Source organism: Numida meleagris, chromosome Z, assembly GCF_002078875.1.
Source record: "Numida meleagris isolate 19003 breed g44 Domestic line chromosome Z, NumMel1.0, whole genome shotgun sequence".
NCBI lineage: Eukaryota > Metazoa > Chordata > Aves > Galliformes > Numididae > Numida > Numida meleagris.
The window spans coordinates 74775298-74796656 of NC_034438.1; the positions used below are offsets into that span (position 1 = coordinate 74775298).

General features: G+C 36.2%; 1 protein-coding gene across 3 annotated transcripts in view; it reads right to left on the minus strand.

Annotated features, from left to right (window-relative positions):
- The window catches only part of CEP120 (centrosomal protein 120), a 40930-nt gene that overhangs the window by 14331 nt on the left and 5240 nt on the right, over positions 1-21359 (minus strand). For 2 of the 3 annotated variants that reach the window (XM_021380577.1, XM_021380576.1), the window contains exons 5-17: positions 19242-19390; positions 18782-18979; positions 16739-16966; positions 16285-16489; positions 15213-15311; positions 13728-13905; positions 12030-12179; positions 11024-11206; positions 7944-8040; positions 7700-7852; positions 6931-7020; positions 6228-6320; positions 2273-2434 (exon numbers count right to left, since the gene is read on the minus strand). In XM_021380577.1, coding sequence (XP_021236252.1) covers positions 2273-2434; positions 6228-6320; positions 6931-7020; positions 7700-7852; positions 7944-8040; positions 11024-11206; positions 12030-12179; positions 13728-13905; positions 15213-15311; positions 16285-16489; positions 16739-16966; positions 18782-18979; positions 19242-19390 — 1985 coding nt within the window. The remainder of the gene's footprint in view (positions 1-2272; positions 2435-6227; positions 6321-6930; positions 7021-7699; positions 7853-7943; positions 8041-11023; positions 11207-12029; positions 12180-13727; positions 13906-15212; positions 15312-16284; positions 16490-16738; positions 16967-18781; positions 18980-19241; positions 19391-21359) is intronic. The other variant, XM_021380578.1, reaches the window with a different exon arrangement.

Consider the following 21359-nt stretch of genomic DNA (forward strand, 5'->3'; position numbering starts at 1 on the left):
CTTTTTTCTGTTGTATTAATGTTATTAATAAAACATCTAATAAAAATGTTCTGTTGATAGAATAACGTAACAGAAGAATAAGTGTTTCTCAGCTAGAAAATACTTCAGAAATTCATTTGTTACAAAGCCAACAGCTTTTTATTAATATATAAATACTGTAATTCTTTGGATTGCCTAATTGAATCGCCTCCATTTTTCTTCCAAAACAAATTACTGCACCTATCATTATTACAGAATTTATTATTTTTAATAGAATTTATGTAAAAAAGTCAAGATGCCTTGTAAGAAAACATAGATGTATGTATGTAGTTCACTGCAGTTATTTTTCCATTTAAACCATGATAACTGACTTTGACAAAGACACTGTTTCTTATCAGTACTTTTTAATAATTTTTAAAATATAGTTATAAAGGTATGACAGAAACAATAATCAATTTATTTAGAACTTTAGCAGTAATGTTTCATCTCTTGTTTAGCTGTAAAAGTGCTTTTAAAACAAAGCATGTTCTCATGAGACCTCAGGCTATTAGGGAACTGCATAAATCTTACAAATAAAGCAAAACCTTCCTTTTCAGGAAATAAAAGTGATTCTTCAAAGCAGAAGTTTCAAGAATCATGTCTTGCACATTCTAGGGCTCGCCTCCAAGCAACTTAGACATTCAGAGACCTCTACAGTTCTTCTCATGTGAGAAGCATGTATGTACATATCCCCTTGAAAGGTAAGGATGAATCAAACTATATGCTTTAGAGTACTTCCCATTTAATCAAGAATAGTCCTTATTAAAAACAAATACCAGAAAAGCATACTGAAAAAATATACAAAAAAAGAGGCCCATCAGAACTGGTAGCAAGATGGACTTTGCGCTTGTGCACATAACAATCAGAGTTACCCCACAGTGAGGCTCCAAAGTTACAAAAACAAGCAGAAAAACCCAACCCAACAACCCATAAGAACCAACCAATCAAAAAAACAAAACCAACCCAGTATTTTTCCTTTAGCAAAATTAAAAAAATGCTGATCTTTATCTTATGCAGAGTAATTAGTAACTATTGCATCATACTGAAGCTTGAGAGAGACTCAAAATAGTAGGAGCCACGCACGAAAAAGGCAGCCAGGATGATCAGCAGAAGGCACAGCCTTCATACAATGGAAAACAAAACATTGTTAGGGGTCATGTCTGGAAAAGAGTATGAGACATGTCTATGAAATCAGGAATGGCAAGTAGCATGGGCACAAAAGGATCACTCATTTATCTTAAGCTACAAGCTTAAGATGTACAAAAAAATATTTTAAAATACACAACACAAACTACAGAGTGAACTAAACTGGATATTGCATTAGTAATTTTTTTTTTTCTTTTAAAAGGGATCAGATGAGTTCAAGAGGAATATTTCCACTGATGGCAGGTAACTATAAAATGCAGCCTCTCACTCAGGATTCACATAAATCTTGATGGTAATCCAGGCTGTAGCAAAACCATATTTTCCGCACTTGTCCCAGTTATTTTCTTCGCCTCAAAATCCAGCCTCTGCTGCAACAGAACGCTGGGTTAACTGGATCTTTGGTCTGATGCAGTGCGTCTATTTTGAGAAACAGTGAATAATTCATCTAAAAAAAGTTTAACTCTTACTAAGATTTCGTCTATGTAAGTTTCTAAATACGCTCCAAAAAAGTAGTTCTTTTGCAGCTGTATGGAATTCTTTACCAGTCAACAAAATGCAGCTGGGCAAGGCTTGTCATTAGCGCAAAGGACAGCATACAGGACAACAGAATGCAGTGCAGATTCTTCTGGTTTGAAGTACTATTTTCAAAACAGAAGATCATAACATCAGGATTACTGCCTCCCCACCCCTACCCAAGGGTGATAAAAACAACATTGCAATGAAAGCATAAAATGAATTGCAAAGTCAAGCTACCTAGATATTTTGATAGATGTTCATTGCTAAGAATTCATTAAGTTACTGAACTGTACACTAAAGTTCAGATCACAGCTACACACAACATATGCTTGTAATCATAATTTGATCTTCAGCATTAAAAAAGTAAAATTATAACCACTGCATTGCAAAGTGGCCCTAACATTAAGGAAGACTGACAAAGATGGATCTCTGCATGTAATTCACTGAACAACTGGAAATAAGGTATTTATTAACAAGCTGCCAGAATATGCTTGTCTCAGTACCATTCCTCCACCTAACACGCTTAATTTTAACGTTTTATTGCTATTATCTTAAAGTAAATGATTGAAGCAGAATATATAAATGGACATACCTGCTGTTGTATACGAAGCTTGTCTTCTCCCAGCTGCTTGATTTTTGATCTTTCTAGTTCAACCTGGTGGGCACATTCTTCTCTGGTTCGCCGCACAGAATCCTGCAAATCCTGCTTATTTTGTTCATGCTCTGCTTGCAACTCCTTCGTTACCCTTTGAATCTTAAAAATGAGACAGATGAATTAATCCATAGGTGCAGGATCTTTCCTTTTTTAGTCTCTTAAAAACACTGCTATTTATTCATGACAAAAAGTCATTATCAATTTTTGAAATTAAATAGAAATTGTATTGCTGTTGATACATACAATATGTCCAAAAGTAATACTTCCTATTTATTTCCACAAATACTAAAACATATTCGAGGACCACAATAACTCTATTTGACAGAGCAAATTCTCAGCTACAAAACACTACTTTTCAACAGTCACCACCATTAGCTATGTGTTTTCATCAGCTGTGAACAAGAGCCTGCATGCTGCACTTGTACAAATTTGCAAAACCAAAAGAAGTGACTCACAGTGATGAAATGCACCACTCACAGCCTCACTGTGCTCACAGCCACTGTTCGGTTTCCATAAATGTTCAGCAAGTGTAGATGACTGTCAGTGGGTGCCATTTCTCCCTCCACAGACGAATTCAGTTCCACACTTTTGCTTCATCTGCACTTTCACATTGGACTCCATTCTATCAGACTGCCTCTCTGCTGCCATCTGTCCCATGGCAACAACGTGGAGTGTAATACTGGTGGAAAGGGTCAACCTCTACTGCCATACCATCACCATCTGCTTCTGATGTCATGGGCCAACATCATAAAACAGGAAGCATTACTTTCAGAGCAGAACTCATACATCCTCTTATTTCTTTCAGCGTAACTAATCATCTTCAATAAAGAATTTCTACTTGAGCTTAATAAGAGAACAATCTTTGACATGATTGAATTTCCTAAAAAGATGTTACTGGCCTGCATGACTGCTAGCTGAATGCAAATCTCTCCAAATTGCTCATTTCTCAAACTGTAATTGCTAAATGAACTCTACATAATTTTGTCTAGACTCCTTTAAAATCCACAGATTTTTATTGTCCCTAAACGCTCCAATCAGAACCTCACTGAATTTAAAGCAAGTTTTGAGACAAACATGTATGAGGAAAAAAAAGTAATTATTTTTATTCAGATTGAAATACATTCAACCAAACAATCACCAGATTTTGTGCACAGAAGGTAGAGTCAGACACAATTTACAGGTGAAACTGCATTCTGGATGGTATAAAGAGGTCCTGAGCACAGAACAGGACACAGGCTCAACCAGCCAGTCCCTCTGCTGGGGACTTGAACTTCGTTCACAAGCAAAGGATGGATAACCATCACAGAATGGCTTAGGTTGGAGGGGACCTTAAAAGTCATTCATCTCCAACCCCCATGCCTTAGGCAGGGCTGCCACTCACCAGATCAGGCCGCCCAGGGCCCACCCAACCTGGCCTTGAATGCCTCCAGGGACAGGACACTAACAATTTCTATGGGCAGCCTGTGTCAGTGCCTCAGCACCCTCTGAGTAAATATTTGCCACCTAATGTGTAGCCTAAGTCTAGTCTCCCCTCCTTTAGTTTCAAGCCATTCTCTCTTGGTGCAACATCTTGCACTTGGCCTTTTTGAACCTCATTAGTTTTACATGGGCCCACTTCTCAAGCCTGCCCTCGTCTATCTGGATGGTATCCCTTCTTCCTGTTGTATTGACTGCACTACTCAGCTTGGTGTCATCAGCAAACTTGCTGAGGGTACACTCAGTCCCACCATCTTTGTCCTTGATAAAGATGTTGAAGAGCACTGGTCCCAAGACAGACCCCTGGCAGACACTACTTGTCACCGACCTCCACCTGGACATAGAGCCATTGACCACAATCCTCTGCCTGTGACTATCCAACCAACCCTTTACCCACTGAATAGTCCAGCCTTCAAATCCATGTCTCCACTTTAAAGATAAAGATGTGGTGCAGGACCACAGAGTCATAAAATCATTAAAGTTGGAAAGGCCACTAAGGTCACCACACCATCAACACAGCACCACTAAATCATGTCACTCAGTGCAACATCTACTCTTTCCTTAAAAATCCCGAAGGATGGTGACTACACTACTTCCCTGGGCAGCCTGTTTCAATACCTCACTACCCTGAGAAGAAATTTTTCCCTTATATCCAACCTGAATCTCCCCTGGCACAATCTGAGGCCATCAACTCTCATCCTATCACCGTTACCTGGGAAAAGAAGCCAACTCCTGCCTCACTACAACCTCTTTTCAGGTCACTGTAGAAAGTGATGTCTCCCGAGCCTCCCCTTCTCCAGACTGAACAATCCCAGTTCCGTCAGCCACTCCTCATAAGACTTGTATTAGAGACCATTCACCAGATTTGTTACTCTTCTTCAGGAACTCTCCAGGGCCTCAACATCTTTCTTGTAGTGAGGGGCACAAAACTGAACACAGTACTTGAGATGTGGCCTCACCAGTGCTGAGTACAGAGGGAAAGGCCTTGCACACGTCCAGGCAGATGACATCAGTTGCTCTTCCTTTATCCAGAGATGCCATCCCTCCATCATAGAAAGACACTTGGTTGGTCAGGCACTATCTGCCCTTGGTGAAACCATGCAGGCTGTCTCGGATCACCCCCCTCACCTCGCATGTACCTTAATATAGCTGCCAGAAGGATCTGTTCCATGGTCTTCCCAGACACAGATGAGAAGACTACCAGTCTGTAGTTCCTCCTGTCCTCCTTTCTCCCTTTCTTAAAAATGAGAATGATGTTTCCCATGTTCTAGTCACTGGGGACTTCACCTGACAGCCATGATTTTTCAAACATGGAAAGTGGCTTGGCAATGACATCAGCCAGTCCTTCGGAAGACCAGGATTCATGTTGTCTGGCCCCACAGACTTGTATGCATTCAACCTCTTGAGGCTGTCTTGGACTTGCTCCACTTTTACATCAGGAGAGATTTCGCCTCCCCACGGCCTGCCTAGAGGTTTGGGGACACAAAAGGTGCGGGAAGCCTACCTAGCCATGAAGACTGAGGCAAAGAACTCATTGAGGACCTCATCATTCACCATGTCCGCTGAAGCCAGTTTTCCCTTCTCATTTATCAGAGGGGATACACTGTTCTTTGCCTTTCTTGTTAGTTCTTGTTATTTTTCACATCCCTTGCCAAGTTCATTTCCACCTGCACCTTATAAAAAGACAGACCTGAGCTACAGGAGGAAAGAGACTGTTGGATTGCTAAATCAACACAGCAAGCTATCTATACTGTGAGAATGTTCTGAAGTAAGAACAAAAGTTCACCCCCCACCCCCCACCCCCTTTCCACACGACTAGCTGAGGACTCGTCTTGCTCCCTAGATGTGGGATATTTAGTGACATCCAGAAACAGTTGTAGCTACCAGTTTCTCCCATATCTTCTTTGATTCTATCACTATCAAAAAATACAAGACAGGAATTTTATCAAATCCCCGGATTACAAAATGTAGACAGTCGTAGTTCTTCCCAGCATTTCTTGTCACCTAGTTCACTGTTCATCTAGCAATTACTGCTTGAAATGAAGCATGCTTATACAATGTACAGTGCTTAGTATAACAGAATACAAAACCTAATTGAGAAATTGTAATGTCATATAAACATCTCTACTAATTCTGTTAAGAAAACAGTATTTAGAGTTCTATACTTGTTCAGCAACTGTTAAATGTAGCAACTTCTATTTCAGTAAACATGCATCACTATAACAATTTGGCTTTAAATTATTAGTGCTCATCTATGCACCAGCAGGAATGCTGCTATTTTAGTTCTTATACACAGATCACAACTTTCTTCATAAGAAAACTTAAAAGAAACAAACAAACAAACCACCACCAAAGACAAAGTTGTGGATGCATCTCATGCAATGAAAATTGGATAAAGTGACAAAAGACTATTCACCTCTGATTCAGCAGTCAAAAGCTGTCGTTCTCGTTTATCTAGATCTCTCAGGGTTTTCTGAAGCTGTTCTTCCAGAACAGTATATTCTGCTACCTGTATAAAACATATATATATGTACACATACAAACAACTTTTCTCTTGTAATAACCATTAGGTTTTAGACAGGTGAAGACTGCAAAATTCAAAACTTGTTAAAGTATCGATCATATTTAGTCTAGAAATTTACATATAAAACAAATTTGCAGCTCTTAATGATATTATGATAGAGAACCTTTATTTTATTAGAAAGAATCTGAGAGAAGCACAAGTTAACATATTTCAACTGTACTGCTGTCATTTTTTTTTTTTTTTTTACTATGAAAGTAAGAGGGAAGTGAGATTAAACCCTCTTCTCCAGAGAAAGCTAGCTAACTAAAGGGATTTGTAGGAAGTGTTCTGTCTAGCTAATATTACAAGAGGCAGACAACCTAGAAGTTTCCCATTAATATTAACAAACACATCACTAGCCAGATTTTGAAGTAAAGGAAATTATTTCCGTGTCATTACTTTTTTGCATCACTGCGGCTAAATGCATACTCAGTATTAAGCTGTGAGAACTTACCATAGACTCTTTGTTGTATGTTGTAGTTACAAAGTATTTTATTATACTACTATAAACATTATAATGAGACTTTTCAGCAAGCGTATGAACTAGTTTCCATACCTTTTTCTTCACTAGTGCTTCTCTCTCTTCATCTCTTTTCTTCCACTCTTCTGCAAGTGCTTGCATACGGGCCATTTCCTTCTTTTTAAGCTTTTAAAAGCAAAAAAGGGAAAAAAGTCCCCAAATAGAAACTCAAATCAAAATTTTTGATAGCACAATCTAGTGAGACAGTCAACAGAATTAAGCCTTTATCATACTGATTTACTGTAACTCATGGTACGACTTTGATAGTGAAAGATATTTCTTACCCTTACGAATGAATTGTGAAGTCAGCCTAATTTTGAGAAAAATATCCCAAGTAAGACAAACTAGATTCTCATTCTCTTAACCTGCATGGGACTGCAACGATGTCTATCTTCACTGTTAGAGGAAACATTTATAGGATGAGCAGAATGGTTTCAAGTGTACAAAGACAGCAGCAGAATTTGACGGAGAATAAATAATTGCAGAGTTAATACTTAATGGTAATACTTTGCATCTTGAATACCTACTGCACTTCATAAACCATGAAGGAAAAAATGGTATTTTAATATTTCATTACATAGCAACTACTTAATCACTTCATAATAACTAGTAATTAATATTCTGCCTTTAAGGGTATGAAAAGATACTTTTGAACATCTCCAAAGCTTTAAAGCATATAAGCAAGACGTAGCTATAGAAACAATGGGAAAGTTTAAGAAAAAAAATACAGTTACTATTCCTCCCACCAATTTTTCCAAAGCTTCCCAAGGTGATTATGTTGTTTAGGAAGTAGAAGAGCAAAAACCTGATTTTCAAAAATGTCTTCTTGCATTTCCTTCCATAATTCTAATTCCAGTGCCGCTTTGTATTCAAGAGTTTCTCGAGGTTCTGGCTGTTTTTCTGGAGTACAATGAAGCTGAGTGTGAGTGGCATGCCGCTGCTGACCAGCACCTACACACTGACATAACAATGGATATTTAATTGAAAAAAAACAACAACTTTGCAATGAACTGTTCAAGGAAAAAGGCTAAGATCAATGTAAAATTTACTTGAGAAGAGTCTGACACCAGAACTTCATGGATTTTCACAAGTCCGTAGTCCTCCAACGTGACGGCATATAAAAGCTCTGCTATTCTTGTGTCTGACCTGAAAATTACATTAGAATATTATTTAAGACAGACTTAAAAATACAGGAAGTGAACCGTAAGACAACACATAAAATTAAAAAGTTGAAGAGCTATTAGGTTTTCTGTGATTTTTAAGACTTCTAAAACAGTTTTCTCTGTGACATTCCAAACATGTTCTCCCACATACTTCGTTAACCTAAGGACTGATCTATATTATTACAGTAAGTTTTTTGATCTAAGCAGCTAAGCTTGTAATTGGGAACCTATTTAACCAGCAGCTAATCATAACCAACGCATCCTGTAACAAGAGAATGATCCAGAAATTGTAACTGCAGTCTTAAATCTGTTTAAAAAGTGTATCTGCTGAAAGCATTTTGCTACTGAATTCATCAAGATACTCAAAGTTCTGTTAACCTTTTAAAATTAAGAATAACTTTCTAATTGACCACAATAAGTCCCTTATTTTTTTGTAAGATATCCTTGGACTCCTAAAAAACATGCTTCTAGAAGCTTCAGCACAGACAACTGATAGCTTTACATCCATTTAGAGATGGGCCTTATTATGGTAAATAACTCTCTCCTAGTACACTGAGAAAATGTCCAGAAAACAAATACTTTAAGAAACTAATGTGAAGTAAGTTACAGCTTCTGTCCAAACAGCACAGTTTGTTCCTGGCTGTCTTACCTCTAAGCTCAGATGAAATGCAGTAAACAATAGTAGTTTTCTGCATAGAAAGATGTTAAGAGAAAGAATACACAGATAAATCATTTAACTGAATGTTATCACTAGTCTAATGTGAAAGTACATTACAATATAGACCTATAAATGGTCAGAAACAGCATTACCATTTCAGTTATAAACTAAATAATGATGTGAAAGCAGTGGAACAATCTCTTAAAGCCTAGACACTATGATTTGCAACAAAAAGCTGCAGGAATTAACTACTGAAGTTTCTACAGAAATCCCAGCTATAAAAAGACAACAGTAATTGCTCAAAAAAAAAAAAAGAAGTGCAATCCTCTCCACTATTACCTTTAAGGGAAAAGTGGGGCTATTGGTACATTTCATAAATTAACATAAATTATTGCACGGAGTTTTTACAACTTTCTATCAGTAACCAATTAAAAAACAACATTCAAGGTAATGGACCTCAGAAATATAATTATGTGAGTTTAACATATGAGTCTAAAATGAACATTACACTAACAGGAGAAAAGCTGGGTTAAGTATCAGAACAGCAAAATGCACGGATGATGACATTTTGAGAACGCCATCTAGTGGTTAGGTTTTGTGCAAAAGCAGGTTTTATCTAAAACTTTTATCACTTGTGAACACATCAACCTTAGTGTCCACTGAGATCAACTCTACACAGAATCAGGCCACACAACAAAAACTTAAACAGAGGCAAAGATCATTTTTCTGTAGGTCTGAGAGGACAGAAGATCCTGTTCTCCATATCAGTCCTCAGAATTTTCCTGCATCTTAAATGTAGAGTCTGTACAATTGGAGATTTAACACTGATTTCAGTTGTAGTAGAATTTTTACTTTTTAAAAAAGGCATAATCAGGTTTCATTATCACAAAAAAAAGACGAGGATCTAGACACTGATTACTAGAACAGTTTACAGTCTCAACAAGGGCTTAAGATAGAAGTCACTGTAAATTAACTTTCTCCATATATATGAAAAAAAATGCCAATTCCTCATATAAACAAACATACATCTTCAGAAATATTAGCTGAAACCACTGCTCCTTCTGATGTACTCAAGCAGAAAACACTGCTATTATCAGAGTACAATCCCTCTATGGATTGTCCTCCTAACTTCCATTGAAGTCAGTTGTGCAGAAAACATACTATGGACAAACAGAAGGTTTTCACAATTCTTACGTAACTTACTCATGAAAGTTCTTCAGTAACATTTTCTTCGTTTTTTATTTATTTAAATCTGTTCATGAAGTTTATCCAAGACCACAATTAAATGATACAAACAGAAAATGACTCTAGTAGCAGTGCAGGTTTGCACAATATGCGTGTGGCAATTAAACTTTTTATCCATTGGATGCCTCCCTCCATCCTGCTGCTGTGCAAGAAGCCCATTCACCAGTTCATCAGTTAGTATCCTTCACTAGGAATTATTTCCTATAAAGATTGTTTCAGACATCCAATTTGAAGTACAGTCTCACAAATGTGAGCTATTGGGAGCCATACTTCAGTACAAGGATGGGAGTAAATGACAGGGTAAGAGAGTGATGTGGAAGTCCTGGATTTCTGTTCTGTGAAACCACAGACTGAATTTTCAAGGGAGAAAAACATTCACCATTTGTCTGGCCTCAAAATGGAAAGCTTAGGTTAAAAAAAAAAAGAAAAAAAAAAAGCTTGTGAATTTGATTTTCAAAATATTTGCAGGCTACCAAAAAATGTTACGCTTAATTTTAAGCAGTATCCTCTTCAAACATTAGCAACCCATTTTGAGATCTCCGCTAATTCTGTGAATAGTCATGATTCTGTTTTAATCTAACGTTTCTCTAATTCATTTTTATTATTCTCTAGAGTTCCTAGTATGAAAATGACCAAGTTGATATATCAACAGTTTAAGTACTTATGCACTGATAAAAATATTATGTAGGATTTTCCAAGGGCTGGGCAAAGCAGCTACAGAAGACTTGTAGCAATCCTAGTTAAGTATCTGATTTCTAAGATTCAATCCATCAACACTTCTTGTTTTCTGCTTTTATCATAAAAAGTCTAAGGGCATTGCAAGTAGTTGTTGAAAGATGAACAATTACATGTCTTAAGCATGTTTTCCGCTACAAGGTCACCAGTAGAGTTCTGTGAACAAAACATGGCCTTTACCAGAAAGTCTCAGTTTCTTCCAATTAAAGAATGGTTTTAAAACTAGAAAGTAAAAAGGCAATCAGGAAAAGCTGAGCACTGTTGAGAGAAATATTAAGCAAATAATTCTTCAAAGTTTTGTACAAAGAAAGTAATTTTTAGTTATTACCCTTGTGCTGCTGTGACGCTGACTGTTTCACTGTAAGTCTGACGCCAGCACTGTTCACCATTACCACCCAAGAACCGTGTTTTTTCTGAAGTCAAAACATTTGAAAGCTGAAGTCTTGCAATCCCTAGAAGCAAGTCTTTGGTTGTTTTATCCTTGTGCCACAGTTCAACCAGTAGAGGTAGTCTGAAACAAGAAAATGATTTTCATGTCAGTGATCAACACACAAGAGGAAAAAGACTTCATGTAACTTCCCAAATCACTACTGGTCACAAGTGTCAATCAATGATAGAGGCTTACTGCCTTTCACTCAGAGGAATTACATTCATAGAGTTTGTGTATTTTCCATCACTTACTCATCAGTACTGCAATTGCTAAGAAGAACTATACTGCAATGAAAATGATTGACTAATGTTAACTTTAATAACATTAGACCTAGATCACCTTCATTTGTAATTACCACTGTCACTCACAGAATAGATCTTCTGTGCCTGCCCTTTCAAAATACCACTATTTTGATGATTCTTTTATTCCACATCTTAATCCTCTATCAAAAGGGATGGCACTACTTCTGAAAAAAACATGCTATAACCCACAATGGAGCGGTACTCAGTTTCCCAGGTTTCAGTACTTTCAAAGATATCGGAGGTCATCATATATTAAGATAAATGAAAACAAAATATATATATATCAATTGAAATAAAAATGCTTCATTAGAAATGTTATCAACCTTTAATTTAAAAACCTAATGCCGCAGCATGCAGTGATTCTGGCCTATGGAAGTACTCAAGAGACAGAAACAAGAATTTGAGTGTTGCTGTCTTTAAATGTAAGTCACAAAAGAAATTGAAAGAGCAATGTATTAAATATTTATTGATATTAGCATTTCAATTCTTTACTAAGTTCTCAAACTGAAGATCTTCAGTAAAGTATTAGAAACATGTTATTTGCAATGAAAAATAGAAAACACATTCAATATAATTATGACAAAAAGAATGAAAATTATCACCTGAGGAAGGTGTCCTGAAGCTGATGAGGTGTAGTTGCAAAGTGAAATACACAGTAGGACTGGGGAAGAAAAACTTCCATGTTCTTTCTGATTTCTACAGGAGGGCTTGTCATAATAGGTGCTGCACTACCAAAAAAGGGATAGGAGTACCTAATAAAAACAACAGCAATCAGATAAAAAAAATCACATGTATTAAACTGTTAACTTCTTCAAAAAGAAAAACTAACTAACATTAATGAAAACTGCACAAATATATCCAGTATACCTCAGAAATACTGAGGAATTCTCATTTACTTCAGTAATGATCCAGCCTCTTTTATATTTGCTGTTATTTTGACAAAAAGCTTTCAAAATCCATATGGATGCTCAGAAACATTAATTAATCTTTTGTTACAGTAAAATTCTATTTCCCTGCACACTTTATAAAATAATTGAAGAAGAATTAAGTACTATACTCAGGTATGCGTTGTTACTTGAAAACATTTGTAATTGTTTATATCTAAAACTGGTTCAATCACAATAATTGATAACGTATGAATACACTCAGTGTCAGAACCATTTGAAAATTTGACTCACATTTGATGCTTTACGTTTATAATGCCCATGGTTCAACTTACTAAAAGGAAAGACATATTTTACAGACATGACTGAGTGTGTACTGAAAGTACCGTATCGGCAAATTCAGGGTGTAATAACTAAGAGGCCAAGAACTTACTGAACTTGGATTTGCTCGAACTGAAAATGCCAATTTATTTAACATTAAAAAGCTGTAAATTGACTTTAATGTTTCATATTCCAGTATCTATAAGCTTTTGAACCAAAGTTTGAAGGAAATCCTAAAAAAAAACCAAGCTGATAAAAGTCACTGGAAGAGTAGAAAATAAAAAGACTAAGTAAAAGAAAAACAAACTAAATACTGAGATGAGGGCTTCAGCACCCTTACTTTTAATTGGTTCTTCATCTTCTAGTTCTTATTTCTTTATCTTATTCTCAACTTCTCCTCCATGCCAACTTGTGCTCCCTGAAGATTATGCTCCAGAAGCACTCCCATACTTTTCCTTCATGTTCACAACAGTAACAAACTGATCTTTACACAAATGTTCCAAACTAGCACTGAGGTTTTATACTTTTGCTTGAGGCACAATATTCAAGTATTCAAAAGCTTGTCTTTTCTTTCAACTTGAGGAACCAATGTAACAAAAACAGCTACTTCTTCCTGGTAAAATTTGCTCCCTGTATGAAAAGGCCATCAAACCCCTAACAGTATTTCTCAAAATGATAAAACGTTTACTACACAAGTTCTTCACTTTAAGAAAAGTGTGTGTACTTGAGATTCAGAATCGCACACAACCCATTATCTTACAAAAACACAATCTCCTCCTGATAGAGACACGAAATGCTACAGAAGTTACTCCTTCTACCACTTGGAAAAACAGCCATAAATAGAGAAAGGAGAATTACTAATATTCAAGTGAGCAATTTAATAGGAATTCCAGTGCAGATGAGATGTTACATACTGTCTTTAATGCTCTCTGAAGTTTTGGGATGCACTAGTTGAACATCTCAAAGCAATCAGCTAAACGGAAGTAAAATTCATCAGGCAATATATTGATAGCAATTATTCAGACCTTTTTTTTAAAAAAAAAAAAAAATAATCAGTCTATTATCAAGAACAAGATTAACCAAAACAAATCATACCTTAAAATGCAGTTTATTGGAAAACCAACTTCCAGACCACGTACACTTTGTAAGTCTATTGAAAAGCAAAAATGGTGAGAGGCCGCTGGAATAAGAATTTTCTGCGCTGATGTAGTCTCAGTACAAGCGGTTGCACTCACAGAGTTGGGCTGAGGTGCAACTACTGGAGTATCATCAGCTGAAATCACAAGAGAACATGCACATTTTTAATAATTTGCTCTGCCCGAGACAACAAAAACACTAAATATGTCTCATTTCTTATGGAAGGGCAAATAGGTGACTTCCTAAATGATTTCAATTCCTTGTAGTTTAAACTAATACTATAAAAAATAGCCACTATAAGCTACTGCTTCTAAAATAAAGTAAAAGAAAATTAAGAACAATATATTTTTGAAAGATATTTTTCTCTTTCTTAAAACTATGTAAGTGTATTTCACTGGAAAAAAGTCTGAACTAACCTAAGATATTGCATCACTCTGCAGAACCGAGGGAGATTTTGGTTTCTACAGTTTGTGTAACAGTTGCTAGCTAACTTGAGGGTATGCAGAAGAGGTGTTTTTACAATAGTAATAATAAAATCTGTATTTTATATACATGTATATATATACACACATGCACACTAAGTTAGATAATTTGGAATTAACCGACTTCTTTAGTTTGAGGCTGTAAAGGACAGAAAAGCCGATCTGTTACAATGCTCACATAAGAAAGTACAAACTATTGCTCCCACGCTGATGGTTCACTACTGAAATAAAAACTTAAGTGCTACAGCTAAGTCCATAATGCATATCTGTTCATGCATGCACATGGATAGGATTGTGCATACTGTTATTTGGTAAACAGAAACTATACTGACAATAGGGGGCCTGTTCAATTATAAAAGTCAGTCACGGAAGTATTCCAGATTTATCAAGTCCTTGAATTGGGACCTTAGCCTTCCCACTACTTCCTTCAAAAAGTAACAGGTCAAACAACAAATTTTTACAAATAGGGTCTCCAAAAGGCAGCCTCCAAGAACTTTTAAGACTAAAGCATTCAAAAAAGGCAAGATCTAGCAGAGAGGAGCTCATCTGCCTTTTTTAAGTGCTAGCTGTTCTGATCTTCTTTCTTCATAATCTTCCAAGATGTTTCTGTTATTTAATTAAAAAAATACATCATTGCTAGCATCAATTTTCTTTTTCTTTCTGCTGGCTTATGGAGTGGCTTGTTTACCTTAATAATAAAACGGAAAAACTTCAGTACTTCAACATCAGCTAGTCAGCATGTGGTAATGAAATTAAATCTTTTGAGTCACTTAGGTAAGAGATGACGGCACTAAATTGCTTTATGCAATTAAAGGGATGGGAAGAACTTTAAGGCTCTCACAGAGAACATAAAAACACACACAGTCTACAGTTGAAAGTCATTTAAGTTCCTCCTATATTTAAATTCCATTCAGTGTACTAATTTTCATAAATTATTTTGCATTACTGGAATTTTGCAAACCTGACAACAGTGGCGATTTTGCTCTGCTCTGTGATTTGAAAACTGGGAGCTCCTCAGTGTGCTGTTTGTTAACATCTTTGCAAGACTCATCCACTAGCCTTGAAAGATAATGGTGAAATGACACATTTTTCATCTTGCCAAAGCACTACGCAAGTGTTAATTACATATTCTTAATCACAGATTCAAAATGGTTTTACAGCTCATAAAAGTTTAGATATATTTAATGCAAAATGATTTAACCTTTGCTTTGATAAGACCTGTCAGGATTAAAAGAAATTTTTCAGAAATAGCAGACAAACACTGAGAGCAAGATTTTCTTCTACCCAACTAGACTTCTTTCGGATCAGCATCTCTTTCATTGTGTAAGATGTTGCATGCCCAGTACTTTTTAAGCAAACAAGCATTTTCTTTTGAGAATTATTCTCTCTTCATATTTTTTTTCCTTTCATCTCTGCTTTTCAACTTCTCCACCAACCAGTCCACAAATTACAAGCAAAACAGGGAGAGTCTTCAAAGAGTGTGGGCTAAGTCATCCCTGCAACTATATAATGTAAGAACAAAAATCTAAAATTAAAAAAAAACAAACATGTCAATTGCTTGTGTTTCTTCCCCCACCCCTAGGCTTTGTGTAGCATAAATGTTAGTTTTCATCATTTACTATTCCACATCGGACATTTAAGAAAAAAATTCTTTTAAAAATTCTACATTTTCCCTATTTTTCTGTTTAATACATTTGAACTTTAGACCACTACAACTAGAAGAAATCATTTTCCTCATGAGTTTGTACCAAACCTTACCATTCTCAAATTCAGGTAATTTCAAATGCTTCTGGTATTCTTTTTCAAGATGAAGACCATCCATATCACTTGCAATCCAGACACCAACAAACCCTCAACTTGATTCTTTTAAATGTTTTCAAGAACTAGCACTTACTCTCACACAGTCATCTATCCTGTGTAAACAGCTTTTACTTGCCAAAGATTTATTACCAGAAATGAGTAGCACATAGACTGTACATGGCAACTAGGAAAAATGAAAACAAACAAACAAAAAACCCACACGCATCACATACCAGTTTCCTTTAGTTCTGTGCCTTTTTCAAACTTCAGACTTTCCGCTTCACTTTCTGTTGCTTCATCTTCTATTGGAGAAGAGTGGTCAATCTGAGATGGGACACCCTGGGATCTCTGCTGCAGGCCCTTTGTTTCTCCACCAATAGGTGAAAGAACTTTCTTCAGTTGTTTAGGCTCGGTTGGAACATTTGAAGGAACCAAAGGCTGAATGAAGTGACATGGTTTTCTTACTGATCATAGCTTGCATGGAAAAAATTCTGTCTATAATGAGTCTGAAATGATCTTTCTGACATAGAAGAAATGAAGAAATGAAAGTATTCTTCATGTAAAACAACTTAATCTTTTTCTGATTTTTTGTTACATATTTAACTGTCAAATATGACTTAGAAATACTCCTTTTTAAACATGAAACTGCAACGATACCTTAACTAACACAAAATTAGTAAGTTATACCTGGACATTTAAGCACTCCTTTTGCAGAACTACAGACACCCCAACAGTAGGAGCCATATCCAGAGGCAACGGTGTCAGTTTTTGCTTAGCTCTATTTGGTGGAACAAGGACAAATGCTCCTTCTATTGCCATAGGGTGTTGACTGATCTCCACATTTCCTTTCTTCAGCAGTCCAGATAGGGGTATTCCAGTGCTTCCAAGGGACTGGTCACCACAGCAAAGATGGATCTGTATACATACAGAAGTACCAGGAAGTAAATGCCATACGTATTGCTAATAAAAACCTTCATCCTTAGTCTACTCCCTATATGCTGAGAACTAGTATTCTGAGCAGTGTAAGAACTACTATGAAATTTCAGCGTTGAGCTGGCAGGATTTGCCTACTGTTACCACAGCAGCAGATCAGTGCATGCTGTCTTTTGAGGACAATCACGTCATCCCTTACGGATGATAACTTTATTAGGATGCTCCTTTTAAGTACAGTACAGATTCATGCTCTTAAGGTATAAACATATGAAATGCACCAGTCAGGAAGAAATAAAGCAATTTATTTGAAAGTTCATATTTAGACTCCACTTAAATAATTTAAGCTGAAATGGCTTAACACGATTAAGTAATCATACTCTTAATTCTTGCTAAGAGTCTTTATTCCTTTTTCAAACCTTGACTCAACTCCTATCTTCCATAGTGTAATATTTGCTGATTTGAATAGAAGGATCTAAAAAATGTGATTTATTTTCCCCAGTGAAGTTTACTTTTTGAAACTTACATGTCAGTTTCACTTTCCCCAAATAAAAGTCACTTGTGTTTGTTAGTCTTTTTTTAGGCAAACCAGAGCACTGTATTCCAATTGTTGACATTTAATACATTTAACAGACTAATATACATATATACATACACCCAAATTTGCACATTTTAGCATGAGGCTTCATTTTTTGGAAAAAAAGAAGTGCATTAAGGATTGGGAAAAAAAATGCCCTACTACTGTATCCCGAATTTTAAGAAGCTGAGACAGAGAAACAGCTGTACATCAAGAAATGCATCTGACCTCTTAACTACTGCTGAAAGAACAGTCTTTTAACTTGATGGAAATTAAGCATAACTGTGTGCACATATACGTGTGTGTACATAATACATGTGTGATATTTAATACTTTGTTTCAAGGTCAAAGACTAAGACAAAATTCCAAACACATCAGTGCCTATGTTTCTCCAAAAATTAGAAGACTATTTCAAGGTCAGAGAAAAAAAAAATCGGAAACAAACCTACAGTAACATTTTAAAACTAACCTGGATCACAAAACTAGAGTCCCCTGTACAAGTTTAAATGCTATAATCCATTAGAGAGGAGGGAGAAGTGAAAATTATCTTCAGAGTGTAAGTCTGGATATGGACCCTTTGTAACTATCACTGTTGTATTTAACAGCTACGTTTAAACACCCTATAATACTCTCAGAAACACTGACTTGTAGTCACCTAAGTGTGAGCCAAGAGCGGATCACTGTAAGTGCTTTCAATGCTCCCCAACATTTAAAGTCACAGCTAAAGATAAGCAATATCCCATAATAGCCTGAATATGGCTGCAGTATTTTTAAAACAGCATTTGGCTGAGAAACGGGAGGAAAACCCAGACCCCTCTTATTGTTCACACACTGTGCTGAAGGCAGTGATTTTATTACTTATTCAAGAGTTACAGGAGCATGGGTTGCAGATGGTCTGCTTTCAGAGAAGTTCCCAGAGCTGAGAGCCCTCAAGGATGCCACATTAGCAACATTACCATTTTGTAGCAGTTTCTTCCATCATAACATGCAACCACCATATTATACTATAAGCCACCGTGTTAAAGAGAATTCTCTCTCTCGGAGCAGGGAATCTTGCTAGCGCTTCTCTCATTAGCACAAATAACAAGCTATATATGAGGCAAAACACTGTAATTTAAGGAAGTTTTGGAAAGAAATTTTAGTTTCAATGCAAGCCAGTTTCTATTTCTTTTATTTTCATTATTTCATTTATTTTCATTCACATTTGAGAAGAAACAGCTTACCTGCAATTTTGACTGCGCACAAAGATAAACTTGAAGAACATCAGCTGAACTACGTATTCGAACAGAAGCTCTTTCTGGTTCAAAGTTTGGATTAATCAAATCAGTGAAAGGCTCATTTGTTACATCATTTCCCAATAATGAGTAGTAGAAAAAAAACTCAGGCTGATGCTCAGGAAGCTTCATAGTACTAGGAACTAACTAAAAGAGTAAAAAGAATAATACATCATTACAGTTTTAGTGCCCAAAAAGAATTTTGATCTTTCATTTGTAATTCAACACGTAAGTACTACATAGAGTCTTAAAATTTCAATTTAATTTATATTAATTCAGTATAGGGGCAAGGCTATTTGTTACAAGAGACAAGATAAGAAAAAATTCTGAATAGAAATGAGCTGTGGGAGGGCAAAAATACGAATGTAGCACAGTATTTCTTCAGAACAAAACCAGACGCAAAACAAACCTGTTCCAATTGTGTGGCAAATGCAATGGTTACAGACAAAACAAAGTAGTCTCTACAATACTCTGCTGGTCCAATTTGATGATAGCCCTTTTCTTCATTCAGGACTGGTACAATACTTTTAGGATCTAGTCTCGAAAGAAGGGCAGACACTAAGAAAAAAAAGAGAATTAAGAAATAAGTTACAGTGCTATCAATTGCAGCAGAAATCTGCTTTATAATCATAATCTCTCCACGGAGATAATAAAGAACTTGATGATTCCTTCCAAAGTATTTCAGCATGAAACAAATCTCTAAGCACACACACCTTTAATTACAAAGGTGTTATGTATTTTTTTTTTGAATTATTTTCTATTCAGGGGTCATGTATTTATTTGCAAACTACTAAAGAATGCTAGAGCATTTGTAATGCTAAAGTGATGTGAACTTTATTTCATTAGCTTGGAGTCCGTTATGCTCTTTCTTCTTTGACTTGTTGAAAGAAATGAAAGACAGTAACTGGACATGTCAGACTGTCCAGATGTTGATGGAAGTATGATGTTTCACTTCGCAGAACCTTTGGAATGTCTCATGTGAAGAATCTTCATCTTGCAGTCTTCAGTGCATACAACACCAGAGACTTGCATTATAGGTTTCATAATTTTGTAGAAAATACACACCAAAGTAGTGGTTTTAGGTCTCACACAGGGGTGTGATTACAGCGTGTCAGGTGCTCTAAGGTCACTGCTTCTAATCTGTCAGCCTCCAGCAACACCAACATACTTCAAGTAACTCCAGCCCTCTTTAATTCATTTCTGAGTGAGTTAAAATCATGCCACTGAATATATGATGGTCTGTAAGCCAAGCAGCCAACTCACAGTATGAGAAAAGCGTTCATTTGCTCACCTACAATTTTTTATCACAAGGCAAATACAAAAACTGACAAAATATCCTTGTGCATCCCTTTTAACTTAAGATACTCTACAATTCTATGAAATATGCGGTATGCAAACCAGCTTTTACTGTCAATGGCTCAGTGCTTTTCACATAAAATTGCAAGGTCTTGATAGCCCAGTGCTCTGAAGATCTAAGAATAGCTCTAAAATGAAATCTGAACTCTTGATCAGGCTTCAGAATCACAGATATGACATTATACAGATGAGACTGAGAAGACAATGTACTTAAAGAAACAGCCAGCTCAATTCCTGATGCAAGCGGTTTCTAACATCCACTTTATGCCCCAAACAGATCATCTCAGTAACGCTGATACATCTACATTAATGTATCCACTTCCAACCCAATGAAATTTTGAAACTCATCTTCAGACTAAACACGGGCAGAAGAATCTTAAATATTAAGAAAATAATTTACAATGTAGAACAGTAAAGTGAGGCATACAGAAAAGAATCAAAATAATGCTTACAAAGCATGTTACACAACTTATGTTAGGCAAAATTATAAGCTAGTTAATGCAAACCTTGTAATTGTATATTTCAAGTGTAAATTATATATACCTCTAGTTCCCTCGCTCTGCATCTTTAAAAATAAGGTAAATGACGGATTAAAGAAACACAATGACTACTCAAGAATGAGCCCTTTAAATCATTTACCAGTTACCACTACATAGTACCAGTAATTTAATAGATTTCAAAGCACCTCAGACTACAGCACATAGTAATAATCCCACAGCACTTCGGGTTGTGAACCAAAACGCTCTGTTTCAAACACTGGTAAAATTTAGACCACTCATGTCAGTGAGGTAAAAATATAAATGCGTATGAATTCAAAAAAGAAAGCCATTCCCTGTCTGATAAAACTAGTACTGCGCATGGTAGCGTTGTCACACCCAATGCTTAGAACGCTAACTTCAAACTTGCATAAGTCTACATGCTTGTCTTCCTCCATTGCACAAGCATGACACTGATTAATCTTGAGCTGGTAAAAGAAAGGGAGACTGGCAAACTTGTTTGCATTAATTCTTCCACAGAAAACAAAACACTGAGGACAGTGATGGCAGGAAGAATTTTCTATACAATTAGCCAGCATCATAAAGGATGAGAGAGCTTCAGGCTGGAAGATCACATATGAAGAGAGGAGATGGAAAATCAGGAAGTCATTTACAGTGCTTCATTGCCTCTGTTA